Below are 19,936 nucleotides of genomic sequence, written 5' to 3'. Positions count from 1 at the left end.
GAGACGGACTCTGTACACTGTAGACTCCCGCCAGATATCGCCCAGTGAGCACCGTGTGCGATCGCAATCTCCACCGGCGTCCCGCGCACTGTCTCAGGGTCTGGGGGGGCCCCTTGTACTAGGCTAGGCCGAGTAAGGTACCGGCCACCATCGCGACGGTCCTGCCGCTAGTGAGACGCTGCAGAAAAGATACATGTGGCAGGTGTCGTCGAGACATCTGACGTTTAGTCGGCGTGAGGTGCGTGCGGGCCGCCGCGACTCTACAACTGCGGATACTGCGAGGATGGTTCCGGCGCAATAAGCGACCCATTTTCGAGCCTGGAGAAACCACCACCACTAGCACCAACACCAGCACCAGCACCAGACCAACACCACCACCGTCATACCACCCAGCCCAGCTCAGGTCCAGGCCCACGTTCAGGCCCAGATCAAACCGGAGAGCATTGAGCATTGACATCCCGCAAGCCTCGACCTTGACCGTCGAGTAGACCCCGACCGACGCCGGAACTTTGTACCGGGCTCCTCCCCCCCCTGGACCTTGCCATTCCTCCCTGAACGACGTTAGGAGCATCATCATAATCACTCATCCGCGGTCATTGTCCACCCACCCCAAACTCTCCCGTCGGTCGGATGACCCAACTGCCCAATCTGTACACCCAAGCAGGAAAGCATAACGCCGTAAGGCCATGAGGGAGAAAGGGGGAGCTGTCGCCCAGTAAGCAAACAACGTGCCCGGGCCGCATGTCGAGCCTCTATCCCCACCACAGCCGCGCCGCCGCCGTCGCCGCCGCCGGTGCAGGAACGCAGGAACGGACTCTTGAGTCCGGATTCAGGCACGGGCATTGGGCCAAGGGGACACAGGGGGGAGAGCGCGCGCCGAGAGCACAGGCCGCCTTACCAAGGCGGAAACCAATCTGCCATCCATTCTCCATTGTAGCAAAACCAACTCAGCCCTCTCGATATCAGGTCCCGCCATTCAGTACCGCATTTCAGGTCGGACAATTGAGTTCGAGGGCAATCTTGGCGTCGACGACTCCTGCGTTACGGTCCCGTTGTGTTTCGCCCCCCTTTTCTTCCTTCCCGCCTTTCTTTCTGGCTCTCAACAACCCTTCCCTTCGTCCAAGTACCGTGTCCTACCCCTGGCCGACGACGAGGCGAGGCCATCACCAAACGGACACTTAGCAGCTACCCCAAACCAGCGCCTCTCAACCAGGTACCCCAGGATGTCTATCTGACCTCCTCCCACACCTGAGGTCATGGTGCGAAGAGGGCTAGATACCGGCCCCTCGCGACGCACTATTCCCCCGCCAGGACGGGTGCCCAATAGAAACCCTACCCATCTCTTAGGATGATGCAGCATTCCCGTCGGGGTTGCATCCCAACTGCCATGTCGGCCGCGGCCATTTGACAACGTCCGTCCGCTCCCATGGTGCTGAGCCGTAGATCTCTCGCTTCGCTTCGCTTCACAAACCCCCTTACGCACATCCCGCGGCTGTCCAACGAACCCAGTCGCCCATCATCTCGAATTAGATCACTCCCCCACCGTTGATGATGCCCTACGCCCACTATCGCACTCTCTCTGTCTTTGATTACAGGGCTGGAGAACTGAGGACCGGAGCTGCTACCTCTGTCTTGATGTTCGAGAAAACGTTATCGGCCCCGCCCGTGTGGCACATGTGCAGCTCGTCCAACTTAGTTGGCTGTCAAGCTTCGAGACGACATAGGGCTTGGCTTTTGGCTAAATGTCCCCCAAAACTGCCAATTCTCGACCGCGACCCAATTCTTCTTTGGAAACGGTCTCTGGCTTCGCGGTTCGCTGTCTCTCCGTCCAGACAAGTCTGCTACCGTAGCTGTTAGACGACGAACGCGAAAAGGCGAGTCCCAGGAGAGGCCGGGAGCCAATGAGATTATCCTCTCCACATGCAGCTATATCGGGCTGCCGCGAACCATTAACCAAACGCCCGAATTAGCACTTGCCGCGGGTTTCTCTGCAACATATCGGCATAGACGCACCTTTGTCTAGATAGCTTACGGCAAAATTACTCGCCTCCTTTGGCCTGTGGACCAAATCATCCGAGAAGTTTAAGATAAGTGTGGCCCACATCGCCGCAGTCGCCCCTTCACCCGTCCCATCCCCCGACGCCATCCCACCTCTCAAATTAACCGTATGATTGAGTTAAGCGCCGGCTTCTCACAACGACATGACACCAATCTATTCGGGGCCGGTGGCAGGACGAAAGAAATGCTTGGAATGCTTGTCCTCAACGTCACATCACGCCGCGCCGAGTGCCATGTCTGACTCCGTAGCGCAGCCGCGAAGAGAAAAGAGCCTCTTGGAGCCTCATTGCCGCAGTCATCTCTCGCCCACGCGCACACACGCGCGCACCCACACACACGCATCATCTTTTGTGACGGTGTGAGGTCGGCGTGCATGTCGCTAGAGGGCTAGGACGGACGTTCCTGGGCGCAGACCGAAAGCCGATTGGGCTGTTGCATGCTTGTTTCCCTTGGAATCCCTACCCCGTTCCTGTCACCTCGGTGTCGTCCACTGCATCCTTGCTGCAGCGGTTTCTAAAAATATCCTATTTTTAGCATTCAGCAACACCCGCATGGAGGGAGGGGAAGGGGAAGGGGAAGGGAGAGACGCGCTCCGCAGCCACGCGACCATACCTTGGTCCGTACCAATTGACCCCCTTCATCCCGCGCTTTTGTGGGTAGTCTGTATCCACCGCTTGTGTCTTACGCTGCTTCTTTCTCACACCTCGGTTTCTTGGCCCTGCTCTCCCTGTGTATCACCCAACCACAGCCATCGTCAACCACATGCTGCTCTCTCTCTCTCTCTGCAACCCGAAAGGCATCCATCCATACTAACTGGCAGGACTGCCTGATTCATTGACCGGGCAACCCAGCCCACTCCTCATCCGACTCCCTCAATCTACCACAAACGGCGTCCCCAACCTTCTTCTCGCTTCCCTTCCACCGGTCCCTCTCAAAGTAACGTCGAAACTGACAAGCGGACAAGTGAAAAAAACCCTGGGGTTCTTTTTCGGCCGCTTGGGCCGCCGCTTTTGTCTCCCGTCATCACGTCAGGCCCTTGGCATTGTTCCGGCATCTCCTTACCCCCGTACATGACGTTTTCCCCCGTCCAGGTCCTGTCCTGTCCCTCCCTCGTGCCACTGGGGTTGCCAACATCGATCGAGGCCGCTTCCGCCCGTCATCCTTCCCCTCTCATTTGGCACGGTCAGACGTCTGTGTAGCTGTTCTTTTGCCCGATTCGCCAATCTGGCAGCGCCGGCGCACAAGGCTCGAGTCTCTCTCACAGACAACGAACCCCCCACTGCCCATCTTCCCGTCTGCTGAATCCATGTCACTTCGCAGGCCGTGCCGCCTCTTGTTTCTATTGCAAACCAGACATCCCTCCCCGTGTCGGTCTAGGTAATGCTAGCCGCTCTGCGAGGTTCCTTGTATTCATGTGTGGTTGCCCTCGCGGCCTACCCACCGCCTACCCACCATCCCACACACACACACACACACACACCTTCACGGGCAAGAGCTGCATATCAACCAGGATATCCGGCCATGATTAGCTAGCCTTGTGCCCTTTCACTACGGAGCTACGACACTTTTGTTGCCGAGATTAGAGTCATTTGCTGAACGATTCCTTGTATGATTAGCTGCCCACGTTTCGCGGTTGTGGCTAAACTTAACAACGCCAGACGCCGTGCCGATGCATCATTACATGCTTTCTTAACCGCTTGCCAAACCCTCTTCGGCCTCAATTTTTGCGCGACCTAGGAGAGCGATCCATTCTTTGCCGTCCAGTAATACATGTCCATCAACCCAGTCCAAAATTCCAAGCCCAGAAGTTGGTTCCCAGTTCCATATCCTCCCTCGATTGTCAAATGCATGATTCCAAATGGGGAGTGTCCGGTCAAACGTCACGTCTGAAGTCTTCTCGCCCCAAACCCTCGCACGCAATAGGATAAATGTTCTTCGGCATCGATCTCGGCTTGGTCGTTGTGCCTGATCCCCTTGCGTACATCTCTTGGCATGGCCCTATTCTTAGCATCCCGGGACGGTTGACTGTGGGGACATTCCCTGTTCTGGAATGTTCGTCGGCAGTTAAGCGACCAGCTGCAGGAGCCGCTGGTCATTCATTGTTAGCCGCCGGAAACAGCTACCGGCTGTCCGGTTCCTCGGCCATAATTTGGTGTGTGACGCTGCAACGTCTGGTCCATTGTGGCTTCTGACAACTGCCAAGGTTTGTCGTCCGAACTCGGCGTCATCACAAAGCATTCATTGTCCGGGCGAGCCGGCGCCGGTCGCTGGGGCATTGTAGGTACCGAAGCCGCCGTGTTCCGCGATGCCGTTGTCGGTTTTCATCGTGCCGTTGAGCATAGGACAAAGCCTTTGCGAATGTTAGTCAAACGTGTACGGAAAGATCGAATATGAAAAAGTGAGTGGGAAAGGAATTGAAGACGAAAAAAACAGAAGGAAACGATCCCCGAGTAAGAGACGGATAATGGTGCCAGGGCGGAAAACATCCGAACTACGGAATGATCATATAGCCCTGCTCTTGCCGGTGCCGTCGTGCCAGTACGGCTTGTGGGTGTACCTATTGTACTTGTACTTTTTGGGCTTGGGTTTTGGGGGCTCTTTTGCCTGTCCCTTGGACGCCGCTGGCACCTTCGCACTTGGCTGCTTGGCCCTTGAGCTTATAGATTCGCGGCTCGTAGGCTTGTGCAGCTCGTCGCTTGTTTGCCTTAACCCGGTTGGTGCTGCCTTGGAGCCAACTGGCATCCTCCGACGTTTGAGCAGGAACTTGCGTTGCAGAACAAACCGAAGGTTTCCCCCACGTCTGAACATGCTCTTGAGATCCGAGGTTGGCCGGGGAGGTAGAGGAAAAGGAAAGGGAGCAATACTTTTTGTTGGTCTTGATGTGTCCGACCTGTCCACAATTGGCACACTTTCGGGTAGTACCAGTGGCAGCCCGGTCTGCTTCGGGAGACCCGGCGTCGGTCCCGCTCTTCGATCGGTGGAGTCCTTTTTGTTGCTCTCGTCCGATACGGCGCTGCTTGTTTCTGTTGAGCCGTTCGAGCTCCTTATCAATTCTGTCAGGTGGTCAATCAAGTGTTCAGCATCTACTGAAGGATATTGCGTACTCAACCAGGCGACGTCGGTCGTCGTCAGCGACTCCGGTGGGTCGTCCTTCGTAGATACTAGACACATGATTATGTGAGCGGGGAACGCATGAATATTGAAGGATAGACCTGAAAGGGGGTGGGGACAAGGGAACCGTGGCGGGAGTTCGTACTTGAAATCCTCCAACTCCAACTCCTTCTTTCTCTTGATGTATCGGTCTATAATGACAGGGTCTTCAATAATGATGACCTTTTGCTCCACTGCGCCATGCTCGTTGAGGACCTCTCGGGTAATCTTGAGCTTCTTTCGTTGGTTCCGACTTGTGGAGGTTGTCAGGCCAGTGATTTGACTCATTCCTTCGTCAGCGTGCGCGGGGGTCTGAGCTCTCTGAGGATTGAATCGGTCGTCTTCATCTGGCGGCGGAGGGACGACAAGGTCATCGTCTTTTTCTGTGCCGTCCTCCAGACTAGACTTTTGCTTGTCCCAGATTTCGCGTATGCCCTTTCTGTACATTTGTTCTTGTTCTTTGACGTTGTAAGCGTGTCCGTTCTTCATACGCTGGGTGTCCGGATGCGCTGCCATGGCGTCAGCCGCAGTGGTGTGAGAACCACCCTTTTGGACGGTCTCGATATAGCCGCCCTTCATTGAAGTCCTAATGAAACTGAAACCAAGGCCGTGGCCAGTCGGGTCTCCCTGTCCGTGAAGCTTGAGCATGGCCTTGCCAGCGCACGCATCAATGAAGGCTTTACTGGTCTTCCATGGCGCCATCTTGTCGGCCAATTTCTCTTCGTTCTTCTCAGCAGCCTTTTTGCTGCCCTTGGCGGTGCCTGCGCCAGTGCGTTCCTCGTCGTCTTCCTCGGCAGGTTCTTCGTTCTCCTCCTCAAGATTGACGTTATTAGGGTCGAACCCTGCATCTTCCAGCATTTGCATGCCAAGCTGCATACCGTCAATCAAGCATACGTCTTCAGGCTTGATCATGGCACGGATGGAATTTTCATCCATCAGTTGTTCATTCGGTCTCAACCCCCAAAGGCCTTTCTCAACCTTGGCGTAGACGAGGAACTCCTTCAGCTTTTGCCTGTTTTGGGCATCCGTGCTATCGGCAATGTGCTTCGTCACCTCTGATAGGTTGACCAAGTTGTACTCATTTCTTCTCATCATGCGGTATGATATCATCTTGATTCTGTTTTTGGAGGCATTGGTAACCTTCCTCGAGTGAGGACCCGGAACCTCGACGGAAGGGAACGTCTGGCCAACCACGTAAAGATGATCGATCTTGTGCAGGTACCAGCTAGATCCATCGACACCCGTTGAACTCCGGACGCACAGGAAATCGGTGGACCGCGGCTTGTGTTTGAAGATGGGTGCCCGATACATTTGATTGTGCAGAGTGGGCATTGTCTGCCCAACTTCGACTTCGCCGAAGATGGCGAATGGTGACCTGTCCTCGGGCAGCAGAACGTGTGACTCGCCAATGTCCATCTTCGGTGGTGTCTCCTCGTCGTCCACCTTCTTTTTGCGGTAGTAGTTGATGACACGGTTTCCCATACCAAAGTTGGAGAGTACTGGGGGTGTTCTCTCGCAATACTCGAATAGTACTGCTGTAGAGTTGTCCGTGATGCCCAAATCCTTGGTCGTTCTGAAGACTTCGTGTGCCTTGCCCTTCATCGTCTTGCGCTTGTGGAAGCCCAGCTTGCTGAACCTGATCGTCTGACGCTCATGTTTGCCGAACTTGAAGTGAGGACGATGGAAACCATCTCTGCGAATGTCCAGCTTAACCTTGTAGAAGGGCCATGCGAGTTTGAGAGCCGGCATGCTGTGCTCAACAGCAAGGTTGCCCAGAGTCGCTCTGACCTTGTGCTGATGATTCTCCTTGAGCGCCTCGTACGCATCGTCGTTGGACATGTTGAAGCGAGATGACAAGTCAGGTCTCATGTGGCCATTGGCCATACGCGTCATCTTGTGCTCAACACGCTGGCGTTTGGGGCCGCGCTGTGATTCGGCTTCTTCCAAGATTAGGTAAGGGTCGTTCAGGTCAAGAATAACACGCTTGGATGCGCGCTTGGTCACATCCTCGAAGGAGTCGAAGGAAGGTGCCGTGAATCGAGGGATTTCGGGTAGACCCTTTGGCGGCGGAGGACGCGTCTTCTTCCGTGGCTGCGGCTTTGGTTCTTCGTCTTCAAGGAACTCCGCCTCCCAGTCGAAGTCGAAGGCATCATCATGAGCGCGCTTGAGAGATGCTGCTGCTGCGGCCTCGGCCGCTGCTTCTTGGGCCTGCTGGTTATTGAAGTCTTGCTCGGCCTGCTCGATGCGAATGGACCAGTCATCGCACACCATCTCAATGTCCTGAAGTGTGAATCCAGCCACTGCCTCCGAGTCTGACTCCTGCTCGAGATTGAATTCTTCCGCCTCAGCCTCATCCGAGGATTCCTGCCAGGCGCACGTCACAAGCCCTTTAGAGTCGTCGTCAATCCGGCGTTGCTTCCGAGTCACAGTGGCGGGTCCGGGGATGCGGAAGAGCTTCTCTTGGTCGGCAGCCAGATCCAACGTGAGTTTAGAGAACATAAGCGTCTTGGGCTTCTTGGCAGGTTTCTTCTCGATCCATCGAGCCTTCTTGGGCGGCAGAAGTTCGTTCCATTTCAATATGACACCCTTTTGCCAAGTCGGCCAGGCTTGTTTGACTAGATCTTCGGCAGTCTCTGCGGGTGCGGGAATCTCGGGATCCTGGTTGGCGGCCTCGTAGCCAGGCTCGGGGTCGAAATTGATGTCTCGGTATTGCGACGCATCGGCATCATCGAGATCGTGAACGTGAGGAGCTGGTGATGGAGGGCCAGGCGCCTCAATCGGGGAGGAAGGGCCATCACCAAACAGGTCATCGGTGTCGTTACTCGTACCTCCGTCATCGGTGAGGCCTGGAACGGACAAGGAAGTGGCGACGTTGCCTTCCTCTTCATCCGGAAGGTCATCATCGCTGATATCTTCAAAGTCTTGGGCGTCGTCCGCTTTCCCAGACTGGTCGAAGGGCGTGTCATCGATAGTTATGCCTAAATCACCGCCATTCTGGAGCTGGCTCAAGGTTCGTTCTATCTGCTCGTCGTCCTGCGCGTCCTGGGTCTTTTGAGCTGCCTCGCTACGAGGCGGGGACTTGGGAGTTTCGGCGCCCATGTTGTCGATGTTTGCACGAATATCGCCCCTCTGGCACCTCCGATACTGTGCGCCGACCGTTTCCAGACCTATACCATGCCTCAAATTGTCGTTGGCGATGCGTCAAGGGCTGCGTTCGTTGGGGGGAAGCTCGTGAAGTCGATGGGGCGACGCGTCGGTCGGCTCTGGGGAAGCAGGAGGGAAAGTTCACGTAGAGCCGCAGAAATTTGGGTGACTCAGGTGCGATTTCTGCAAGGATGCCTGAGGCGTGATATGTCAGCCAATCAGTTTGCGTTATTGAAGGCAGCCATGTTTCGTGGTCCGTGCCTCCCCGTTTTACCCCGGCCGAGACTGCTGGGGCTGTTTCTGCCATACCTAAAATCAACAGCGAGCTGAGGCAGGTCCCGCCTGCCTTCCACCGAAGGTATGGGCGATGCGATGATAATCGGCGGATTGATGCAAAAGGGAGCGTTGCCTTTATTAGATGTCAATGTTGTGTTCGTTTTCGGAAGTGAAATCAGATGTTGATCGATACTTGGTCGACGCTGCAATAGCAAGACAGACATGTGCCAAAGAATGACTGTTATTGTTGGCTAGCTATCTTGGGAAACCCTTGGTCGTTGTTAAATGAGTTGAAGTTGGCTTGTTCTTGTAGTCGAGACGTGGGAGACGGAGGTGCAAGGTGTGAGGTAGTGGCTGAGCGCGGAAAGAGGAGTCGGTGGGCCTTGCTCACTTACACGACGAAGCAACCAGTCGCTGCCTTCAAGAGTCGAAAGAACGATGTGAAGAGGTTGCAAACTTACTACCATGACAATAGTAAGAAGATCAAGAGGTGAAACGAGAAAAAGGTACTTGAAAATCACCCACACACTCAGGAGAAAAGTATATTACAGTCGGTGACGGAGAGTGGTCCTTGATGATATCGAGTGTGTTTGCTGAACCACGGCGAACAAAAAGCTTACCAACACCAAAGTCTGGCATCTCGCACCCTGAAATGAAACCTTCCGCTCCTCAAACCGCGACATGTTGCCAATCAAAGCGGTCGTCCTCGTCATTTGGACCACAGCTTGAATCCTAAGTAGCGTCTATGGCGGCGGCTACTGTATCGGTCATGGCATCAACTGGCTATGGCATGCATAATTGATGGTAAGTACCTTACTTTCCTGTGCATTCCTCTTCTGCCCACTTCGACAGTCGCCTGATTCCCTCGCCCTGCAAATTTGCCTCTATTCAGGCAGTGGCAGAGTGCAAGCGTCCCTCACCAATCCAAGTGAAGGGCGAGAGGTCCTCACATTGACAAAATACAGCACCCAAACGTAGCTGACCAGGACCTAGCTTGTTTGACACTTTTGTGTATTCCGTAGAAGTTATCTAGCCCCATCCAAGGGACGGTTGCATACACGTACAGGTGGCATCCCTTCACAACGGTTTTGATGCGTAATCTTTTGACGCCCTCCCTCTGTGATTATCAGAAAAAGCCTTTTTTGCAAACTCCGTACGCCCTTCTTTAGTAACGCGTAAACGCGAACGATGACCCTTCCGCCATACTCCTGCTTCCCGTTTCCAACTGAATGTTCTCTCGACAGTCACTGCGTTTACTTGCAGCGCTTCTCGACGATGCTGACACCGTTCTCCTCGTACTCCTTGCGCGAGATCCACATCTGGTGGAAGGTACCCAAGCTGGCCAGGATACTGCCGCCGATCCAGGCACCGAAGCGACGCTCGCTAGAGAGGCCGGCGGCGTGAATCTTGATCTTAAGGCCAGGGTACATGGCCGTGAGCTCGTTGTTCAGGCGGTCGTTGAAGCCGTTGAGCAAGCTGGTGCTGCCGGTAACGACAATGTTACCGAGAAGGTTGGGTCGCAAGTCGACATCGACGGCGTTCAGAGCGGCGCGAATCAACTCGGGGATTGTCTGGGACTTGTTGATGCGGAATTCCTCATTGGTAGGGAACGCCGCTGTCTCGTCCCACATGCCTTCCGAAACCTTGTATCGCTGCTCGCGCCACATCTGGTTGGCGCCGTTGGGGAACTCGAAGACGCGACCGGGTTGGGTCTTGGCGAAGTCCTCGTTCTGAGGCATGGTGTACTTGCCGGGCCCGCGCCAGGTCTCAACCACTGATTCCTTGAACTCCGTGATGAGACGCTCGTCCTCGTAGGCGCGGAACGAATCAGTGATGGAGAAGCCGAATTGGCGCTGCTTGAATTGGGGAGGAGCACCAGCGTCGACAGGGGTCTTGTTCTCGACCATGAACGTAGGGATGGGCTCGATCTTGGGCTCCGAGGTCTCCCAGAGACTACGGATCTGGGACGACAGCCACAGACCACCGACAGGAGACTTCTGAATGGATCGCTTAAGGACCATGCCGTCGTGAATCGCTGTCACAGATGTGTTGGAGCCGCCGACGTCGATGACGAGAGCGCTAGCCTTACCGGCGGCGAAAGCAGCCAGTACAGGCGTTCGGCTAAGCCAGAAAGCAGGGCAGCCCCAGTTCTCCATGATGATCTCAATAGCCTTCTCTCTGGACTTGGCATTGTTCCACGGCGCCTCAGTCATCAGAAGCGGGTTCTCTTGCAGGGCCTTCTCCTGTGCCTCTACATCCTCCATAGCGACGTCGATGTCGCCGTTGGCCGCGCCTTCGACTTCCTCCTTGGGGTCGTCATTGAGACCGTTCTTGGACGGGGGGGTAGGGCGCGCGGGTTGGAGGCGCGTGATGAGCATGTGCTCCCAGAGCTTGTTGGCGACATCCCAGTCTTCGACGACGCTATCGCGCGACATGTAATTGCGCACCTCGAGGTCGGCGCGAGGAATCAGGCACTCGTCGCCGAAGACAGTGGTCGGGGCATCGGAAGAGCCGACGCGGCCGTAGAAGGACGGGAAAACGGACTTGGGAACGTCTTCGCCTGCAAAGCCAGCACGGGTGGTGCAGTAGCCTGGGTCGAGGACCAGAGCGGAGACCTCATCTGTTCGCGATCATTAGATTGCGCGACGCGCACCGTGGAGCGAAAATGGCCTTCTTACCTCCTCCGTAAATGTCGGTCGGCTGGACCGACGATGACAGCGGTTGTTGCGACATTTTTTTCGGCTTGTAGATGCAATTCGACAATCCACCGAGATGATTGGGATGGTTCGAGGGCGGTGTGGTGGGTTGTTGCGATGCTGCACCCGATTGAAGGTCGCGTCTTGACAGAATTTGGCGCGGTGGTTGGCGGAAGGTGCAAGGCTGAGACTCCAGCCACACCCCACCGTGTCGTAGCGCGACACACTGTACGAGCTCTCGGTGTGCGCTACTCACCGAGACAAAGTTGCCCGCAAATTGATAGTGCGCATCCCGACACTTGGGCCACAGCGTTGTTTTACCACGGAGATGACTGTATCTGATCTCGGAAACATCATTTTACATACATTCATAGGTGCAGAACATACAGGTGGAGGCGCATCAAGGGGTATCTTATGTATTTCAAAAACTCTTCAAATCAAGGTGTTCTGTCAATCTCAAGCATCATGTAACAATATACTCATCTTCTGACTCAAAATCCCGCCCTTCTCCATATAGCACTTCGCAAGCACCGGCCAGCGGGATATCCATCACAGCATCCGTCCCTTCGTTCCATATATTCTTCCAATTATAGCCTCCCCCTGGCAGCCGGTTATCCCTTTTGTCCCTCGACCTTCTCTTCGGCCCATCCCTCAGCCGCCCTTTGCTATCAATCACCCCGACCTTGGAGGCGTCGTCGACGACTGTCTCGATGGAGCTCAGCGGTAGCGTCAAGATCTCCGTGTTGTACGCCGCGAGCGCGATGTAGATGTACACGCCCAGCATTGTCAGGAAGGCGGGGATCGCCAGCGACCACCACCGGTTCGGGTAGTATTCGATGCCCAAAGCGTGCAGAAAGGGCGAAGGGAGGTAGGACCATAGCAAGTAGACGAGGAAGGTCAGGGTCGAGAAGAGGTATAGCACGAAGCCGTAGTACTCATAGGTCGGTACCTGCGGCGATGCGCGAGGGACGGGCTCAAAGTCATCGTCGGAGGCATCGGGGGTCGTCGGTCGCGAAGGGCGCAGGAGCGACGTCAGTGACGGCGAGGGTGGTAGAGGGGTCGGCGGGCGACCGTAGAAGGGGGGTGCAAAGTAGTTGTGATGCAGGGGTCGTGGGGGCAGCTCCTCGCCGTCGCTTGACTCGGATGCAAAGGATTGGTTGTCTGACAGGACTAGGTCTTCTTCGTCTGACGAGAGTGACATTTTGGGCGGGAGGCCCGAGCAGTCGGGGCTCTGCTGTCAATGATGCGGCAGTATGGAAGTGGTGTTGCAAGTGGCAGAATTGCGATTTCCCCAGGCCATCTCCAGCTGCAATCTGGAATCGACCCCGTCGGTTCCACTCCTTCCCGGGATGTGGACGGCATAGTGGGGCCGCAATGTGTTTGTGCTCGGCGGCAGATTACATAACTCAATCTAAACTTCTACCTCTTCTCAACGGCAGTGTTCCTCTTCCTCAATCCCAAATGACAATTCTTAGGAACTATCTACAAAGGTCTTACATTTCTTGTGCTAGAGACCATCTGGGCAGACTGTGGGAAGAAGAAATAAGGAAAAGGAGCATCAACAGACCCCGAGAGGTAATCTTTTTGTGTTGCTAAGTGGTTTCAATGACCTTGCTTCAGCGGCGCGCGCTATTGACATCACACGATAAAGGCGGGTTCAATCCAAAACCCACCAATTTATGACACAATTAGATTTTGCTAGCCTTGAAAGCGTGGTGTTAGAACAGAACCAAAGATTCAACCAAACAATTAAATGCTTAAGGAACAGAGGGCAAGCTGCTCATGAAGTTTTGTATAGCCACCAGGGCTCAAACTCGCGAGCTGCATGTTTGACGAACCCAGGTATGCAACCCATCACTAGACCCTAGCACTACAATACACTGCTCATCATCATCAACAAAAAAGAAACTGTCCGCTTCAAAATTGACTCACGAGGCAGCGGGTTAAAAACCAGTTCAAGATACGAGGTGAAGTTCACATATGTCAGTATTCCTGAAGCGCCGGCTGTCTATGATCTACCCTCCTCAGAGCCAAAGAGCTTGTCGAAGCCAGTCTACATCCATCCGCATCAGTCACATCCACTCCAATGAGAAAACACACCACGTCCAAGTGAAAAACTCACCTCTCCTGTGCCGATAATTCTCAAGCCAAACCCGGTTTTGCAGCTGCCCACGAATCCTCACGGCCTCGTTCCGCGACCTGCAGAAGACGCACTGCGGTGGTTCCAGCCGGTTGTTCATGTTCTCGACGTCCCACGACGTGGCGAGGTGGTGGCTGCACATGGGATCCTCGGGGTGGATCTCGAAGGCGGGCCACGCGCGCGCTCCTGCCGCGGGTCTACGGCGATGAGCTCTGCGATCGGCTCTCCAGTATCGATTCTCGGGCTAGAGGTTGCTAATCAACGGAGTGCCATAAAGTGGTTGAGGGGGGGGTTCGAAGCTGACTTCCGTGTTAGACCCGTCTGGGTAGTACATGATGATGCCATACCGGCCTCGACCCTGTCGAAGGCGGTCTTCTCGATTCATGCCCACCATATTCGGCCCGTTCATCTCTTGGAAATCCTCAATAAGCATCGCTTGAAGCATTGCTACAGTCCTAAAGTTAGCGGGCTGTTATCACGACACCGTCGAAGATGGCAGGTGTAAACTCAAATCAGTCGGCTGCGATTTCTTCGAGCGACACAAACGCAAGAAGGGCTAGACCGCAGCTGAGGCTCCTTTTATAAGTTTTACACACACACACACACACACATTCTCTTTCGCTCCTTTGACTGGGATAGGAGTTACTCACCTGGGAGTGCAGGATCCCACAAACCATTAGCCGCCTGTGGACGGAACATCTCAGCTGGTGGTTGCGGCAGTGGTTGCGGCGGAGGCACGGGCTGAGGCCGACCCTCTGGCCGCACAATCGCGGGAAACTCGTCCGGGTCCCGCCCCTGACGATATTTGACCTCTCGCTCGCGCACCGGGACGCGGGCTTGGCCCTCATGTGGAAAGAGCCCGCACCCCCGAGCACATCGCCCGTGCCAGGCGCCGCCGCATTGGAAGCAGAACTCGTATCCACAAGGACACCTTTCATCGCAAACATTGCTACCGTCAGTCATCTGAGGATGCGCTCGCGCGTGGGTTTGACACTTACGTGATGTGATGACAGCCGGCCGCAAGCTCGATGATCCGCCGACACTGAGGACAAGGCGAGAGGTTGTACTCGTCCATGGCGTCCATCAGCACCTCGTCCTCGTCTTCCTCCCGGCACGGCCGTCCAGGATGTATGCCCTGCCTGCACCGCCGACACGTCCCCTCGCCGCACGCAGGGCACTCCATCTCATCGCCCCTGGCATGCGGCCCTCGAGGCGGTATAAACGCCGCACAAGCCGGCCTGGCGCAGTACACCCTCTCGGTACCGTCTGTCTCATTCTCCTCCCTGATTTGCTGGTACAGCCTCAGCAGGCCGGGCCGCTCCCGGTCCGCTCGCTCGATGTGATCTTGGTGCAACGGCTCGCAGCACCGCGGAGGCCAGCCCCCTGCCCGCAGACCCGCGCGTATGCACGCCCGCAGGCACGGCGGACACATCCAGCAGCCGCAGGGAAGGCGGTTCTTGGGCTGCCGACCGCCGGTGCAGACAACGCAATCCGGCCCGTTGTCGTCGTCGTCGCCGGCCTCGGAAGCCGCGGCGCTGTTGGATCTGCTTTCGGCGAGGAGGCTGTTGCGCTCCTCCCAGGTGACATAACGTCCCGGCTTAGTGTCGTGGGCGTTGTTGTTGTTGGGTGAGCGTCGGTCTACGATGGTGCTCTGCCGCAAGGCGATGGCGAGTTGCGTGTCGGGGTCCGCCATATATAGGACCAGAGTTGCTGCGGCCTCGACTTCCTCGTTGGTAGCGAAGCGCAGAGTGTCCAGGTTTAGCAAACCATGGCTGATGATGAGGTTTGCGATGTCCTCGTCGAGGCGTTGGAAGAGTTCCATGATTTACCACGTAGTTCTTCTGTAGTTGCTTGGCCTATTGGACCCTGGCGTTTGAGGTCTTGCTGTTGTACTTGGATCCTGTATCGAGGCCTCAATTTTGGCATGGGTCATCGCTTCGACGAGTTGAGCGCTGTAAATCTTCTACCGCCGACAAAGCTCGTGGAAAGATGCGCAGTAGTAGTGACAGGCTGTGAGTGGTGAAGTGAATCGAGCAAGAGTTTCAGCAGACGCAGATAGTAATATTGTTTGGCGTACTGAGAGAACCAAGTCAGTGAATCTGTTACTCTTGGTCCGGATCTAGTCACCAAAGGCGGATCCCTGGCCGCCTTCCTCGTTGTAGAAGTCATACAAAATGTTCCGGTCGTCCATCGAGTTCGGATCAAGGTCATCGAAGTGAAACCGCTTCCAAGCACACTCAAAAGGGGCAAAGTCTTCGGCGACGATGTCACTGTCAGGTTAGTCCTGTTGCTGTAGGAATCAGGCGCAACATTCCATTGTTCTCAGCACTGCTCTTGAACATGCTTCCTCTAAAAGGAAAAAACGCACATTTGAAGCAGCACTAGGTAGAGCATAATACGTGATGAAGACTGGTGTTGGAGAATTACGGCGTCACGGAAATAGCGAAGCGAACCAGTGAGGAGCTGGACTAACTTGAGTCAAATTCATAGATGGCAACGGAGCTACTACGCCCCTTCATCTTCTCGGTCGGCCAGAGCCGCCCTTGTTCCACCGTCTTGTCATATTAGGTTTTTAAGCCCGAAGAGGTGGGTTTGGTATATCATCGGCTCCCTTGCGCCATAAAGGTGACTCCATCGTCAAGACATGGTGGGATATTCTCGTCAACATTGACCGTGATTCCTTTCTTCCCTGTCCAAGCGAACGCTGCAATATAGTGGCATTTCCCATTTCCGTCAGAATGATCCCCAAAAAACCACCGCCCATCGGTGGTTGTGGCCAGTGAACCCCCCGTAAACTCCGTACATCATAAACTCCGACGCTACTATCCGGGATATGATTCGAAAAAAAACAAGGAAAGAAAAAGAGTGATAATAGTAACAGCAGATATAAGGCAGATGGTGGGTATAATGATCAGTAGCTGAAGTCCACATTGCCCATTTGGGACAACATCTTTGCTTCTGCTGAAGTCGAGTTCCCGGTAGCGCCCGTGTTTGTTGATGTCGCTGAATTCGAGTTTGTTTGTGATGATTGTGTGGTTTGCGTGGTTGAGTTCGTCTGCGTTTGCTGCAGTTCGTGCTCCGGAGGGGGCTGGCCGCTTGGTGACCAGCCTTCGTCTAGTATTTGTTGGAAGCTCCAACTTGGTTCGAACCTGGTGCTGTTCCAGGCATAGTCGACACGCTCGTACATCTCGTCAATCTGCTCGAGGCTGATCTTACTGGTCTCAAAGACCATGCACCACACAAATAGAACAGCCAATATACAAAAGGCACCCCAGAGGAAGAAGATCTTGGGGCCAATATCAGCCGAACCGGCACCTTGTCCAACCATAAACGGCGTGCCGTATGCAATGCCGAAGTTAAGCAGCCAGTTCGAGGCGGTGGATATTGAGTTGGCCTTGGCACGGACCTTGAGAGGGTATATCTCCGAGGTAATGACCCAGCATACGGGTCCCCACGATGCCGCGAAGAAAAAGATGTTAACGGCGCAGAATACGATGAGTATCGTCTGGGCAGCCTGCTGCAGGTTTTCCCCGGCTGCAGTGGTAAAGGAGGCAATGAGAAGTTGGCAAACCGCCATGCCCATGGCGCCGACCATGAGAAGCTTGCGGCGACCCCAAGATTCGATGACGAGGAGACCTGGGACAGTTGACACGACGTTGATGATGTTGATAATGAGGGCCTTCAGATAAGGATTCTCGACCTTGGCACCGTCGAAGAAGGACGTGCTGTAGTACATGATGAAGTTGATACCCGTGAGTTGTTGCAGCATCTGCAGGCAGCATCCAGTAAGCGTTCGCCGGCCAAGGTGAGGAGACCCATAAAATATTTCCTTGTAGGAGTCTGGGCCAAGTGTAAGTTCATATTCGTGGTTAGCGACGATTTCTTGGAGCTCGTCGAGTAAAGCGGGATGCGTAATGTCGAGACGTCTTAGGCGACTGAGCGAAAGCCCTGCTGCCTCCGGCTTGCCCTGCTTAACGAGAAAGCGTGGTGTTTCGGGAAGGATGAGAAGGCCGATGGCAAGAACGACGGCCCACACCAGTTGAAGGCCGAGGGGTACCCGGTATGCAGCGGCCGTATGCAGCTTCTCGGTCAGGATGTTGACGAAGGACGCAGACAATAGACCTATAGTGATAGAAAGTTGGTAGGCGCATACGAGAGTGCCTCGAATCCATTTCGGGGCCATTTCCGACTGGTAGACGGGCACGAGTACTGAGATGGATCCGACTCCGACACCAGCAAAAAACCTGCATGTTTCATCAGCGACGCGCTCCACGGGAGACGGACAATGGCATGGCTTCCTCCGGCATACCTTCCAACCAAAAGCATTGGGATATCGTGCGCGCAAACTTGGAAAATGCCGCCAAAGCTGAAGACGCCGACGGACAAGATAAGCGAGATGCGACGGCCCCAGCTATCGCCGATGGGCGCAGCCAAAAGGGCGCCAAGGATAGTACCGGCACTCAGGATCGCAACGATGATGGATGATTCGGCGGGAGAAATGGCGGGCAAGCCGTTTTCGGTGTAGCCGGTCGTGAAGTCTCGTCGGAAAGCCGTCATGGAGAGGATGCCGTTGATTGTTCTATAGCCCATCGCGGATCAGCCTCATCATCTGCAAAGTCCCACAGGCGCAGGCGCGGCGCCCATCGTGTGCCCCTCCCTCATTCTCCTGATTTCTCAAACATGCAGTCGTCGTGTATCGGGGTTCGGAGGGCTGGCTTACCCGGTGTCGTAACCAAAGAGCAATCCGCCCGAGGCGACGAACAGGCCGACCATGATGGCCGGGGCCGACGAGCCGGCGACATTGTCGGGCTTCTGCCAGCCCATGGCTATCGCCATGGTGAATAGGACGTTGGACGACGTCAGTCCAGAACGGGATCGTGGTACTATGAGAGGGCGATTCTCTCAAATGTCGTCGTCGGGAAGCGAGGTCGAAATGGGCCGGCGACCATTTGACTGACGAGCGGCGGGCGAGTTCGAAGTGGTGAATCGACAAAGTGTGGGTAACGATGAATGGATAGGATGGTATGGGACAGGACAGGCAGATGGGTGTGGAGAAGGAAGCAGGGAGACGGACGGACGAGGGAAGGAAGAAAGTCGGGCGGTCGGGACCCGGTTACTCAGGCAGGTCAGTCGGAAGAAGGGCCAGAGTCACGGCGAGCCCAGAGCACCAGAAAGAAGCGTGAGAGGCTGCCAGAGAAAGCCTGTCCAGAAAGGACGGCATAGAGGAAGTGAGTGAACCGGCGCGAGTCTGGGGTGTGTGGGACCTTGAGGGGAAATGAGCCAGTCAGGGCGACGAGAGCGGAGTGGAAATTATGGAGATGGAGGGCGACGAAGACAGCAGACAGGACAGCCAACAAAGACGGTACCCAGCACTGTGCTGCCTGGTTACCTACCTGTACTCCTCACCCTGAGAGAGGAGCAAATGCAGTACAGAAAAGCGGCCAGCAGCAGCAGTAACAGAAAAAGAAGGAGGAACGGGGGGGACAGTGGTGCTGCTGCTGCTGCTGACGGAACAAGGTGCTAGGCCAGGCGAGGGCCCCTGGATCAGCGCGGTTTTTGAAGGGGCCCCCCTCCATTGTCTCCTTTGCTTCTCCTCTGAAGCCCCTGGCCCTCACTCGTTATGCAGTCTCCTGACTCCTCTCCTCAGGCCCTCACCACTACTGTACTGTACTGTATATGCTGCTCCCACCGGGCCCCAGGCAGGTGGCTGCGGCTATGATTGGCTCATGCTGCCTTTGGGATGCGCTGAGAGGAGCACCCAGCCATACTCGATTCGCCCGTCACCCACCCCCCCTTTTCTGGAGCCATACCTGATCTGACATAGTGCATTAGTCCTTGTTCCCCCTTGGCGCAAAAAGGCGGGAAGGAATATGGAATGTGGATAAGAGCTTTTGTACTGCGTTGTCACTGCCGGCAGCGCCGTCCCTCTGTTCTGTCGAGTCTCGCGCACAGCCTTTACGAGGTTAGAATGGCTGAGGCAGCAAAAAGCACTTGATCCTTAGCAGCTTGGCTGAGGCAAATGACTTGTCGGATTCAAAACGGACACCAGTACGAGTAGCAGATGGATTGCCGACGATGGGCACTTTCACACGACTCGATCTTGCCTGGTATGGCGAATGGAAGCTTTGGCCGAACGTCTGATCACCATCCTTTCCCTGCTCGCCCAGGCTAGGACGGAGGCACGGAGGCTCGTAGTCGGTACTGTGCAACGAGGGGACGACAAAAGGGCACACAGACACTTGGGCGCCTCCCAGGGTTGCATCTTCAATACAGTTCAGAGATGCAGCAGCATACACTAGGGGTCGTCTGGCCTGATCTGACTGGCTCAATGTTGTGTCCCAAGCGAGAGGAACGCATCCCAAAGTCTAGTGTAGGTATGTATGTAGTATGTATGTCCCATAAGCTGATGCCAGGCAAGGAACGAACTGGACAGTGCAGCACTGTATGCGTACGTGCTAGTCTCGAACCGACG

The 19,936-nt window shown here is 55.2% G+C and overlaps 5 protein-coding genes across 5 annotated transcripts; all 5 read right to left on the bottom strand.

Annotated features, from left to right (window-relative positions):
* Positions 1-4,560: 4,560 nt before the first annotated feature.
* On the bottom strand, positions 4,561-8,307 carry ColSpa_03362 (putative transcriptional regulatory protein; the record flags this gene model as incomplete). The annotated part of the gene is made up of 1 exon (XM_049269574.1): positions 4,561-8,307. The coding sequence occupies one exon, from the start codon at positions 8,305-8,307 to the stop codon at positions 4,561-4,563; it is 3,747 nt and encodes a 1,248-aa protein (XP_049125531.1).
* A 1,574-nt stretch (positions 8,308-9,881) lies between these two features.
* ColSpa_03361 (actin-related protein 4) lies at positions 9,882-11,361 on the bottom strand (the record flags this gene model as incomplete). Its single annotated transcript, XM_049269573.1, has 2 exons — positions 9,882-11,248; positions 11,307-11,361. The coding sequence occupies 2 exons, from the start codon at positions 11,359-11,361 to the stop codon at positions 9,882-9,884; spliced, it is 1,422 nt and encodes a 473-aa protein (XP_049125530.1).
* Positions 11,362-11,787: 426 nt separating this feature from the next.
* ColSpa_03360 (meiotically up-regulated gene 84 protein) lies at positions 11,788-12,525 on the bottom strand (the record flags this gene model as incomplete). Its single annotated transcript, XM_049269572.1, has 1 exon — positions 11,788-12,525. The coding sequence occupies one exon, from the start codon at positions 12,523-12,525 to the stop codon at positions 11,788-11,790; it is 738 nt and encodes a 245-aa protein (XP_049125529.1).
* A 1,933-nt stretch (positions 12,526-14,458) lies between these two features.
* ColSpa_03359 (ATP-dependent RNA helicase DEAH11, chloroplastic) lies at positions 14,459-15,286 on the bottom strand (the record flags this gene model as incomplete). The annotated part of the gene is made up of 1 exon (XM_049269571.1): positions 14,459-15,286. The coding sequence occupies one exon, from the start codon at positions 15,284-15,286 to the stop codon at positions 14,459-14,461; it is 828 nt and encodes a 275-aa protein (XP_049125528.1).
* Positions 15,287-16,375: 1,089 nt separating this feature from the next.
* On the bottom strand, positions 16,376-18,300 carry ColSpa_03358 (putative glutamate 5-kinase; the record flags this gene model as incomplete). Its single annotated transcript, XM_049269570.1, has 3 exons — positions 16,376-17,708; positions 17,774-18,043; positions 18,185-18,300. The coding sequence occupies 3 exons, from the start codon at positions 18,298-18,300 to the stop codon at positions 16,376-16,378; spliced, it is 1,719 nt and encodes a 572-aa protein (XP_049125527.1).
* Positions 18,301-19,936: the final 1,636 nt, after the last annotated feature.

Source organism: Colletotrichum spaethianum (assembly GCF_022836535.1).
Source record: "Colletotrichum spaethianum MAFF 239500 DNA, contig06, whole genome shotgun sequence".
NCBI classification, from domain to species: Eukaryota; Fungi; Ascomycota; class Sordariomycetes; order Glomerellales; family Glomerellaceae; genus Colletotrichum; species Colletotrichum spaethianum.
This window is presented reverse-complemented; position numbering and strand designations above follow the sequence as displayed.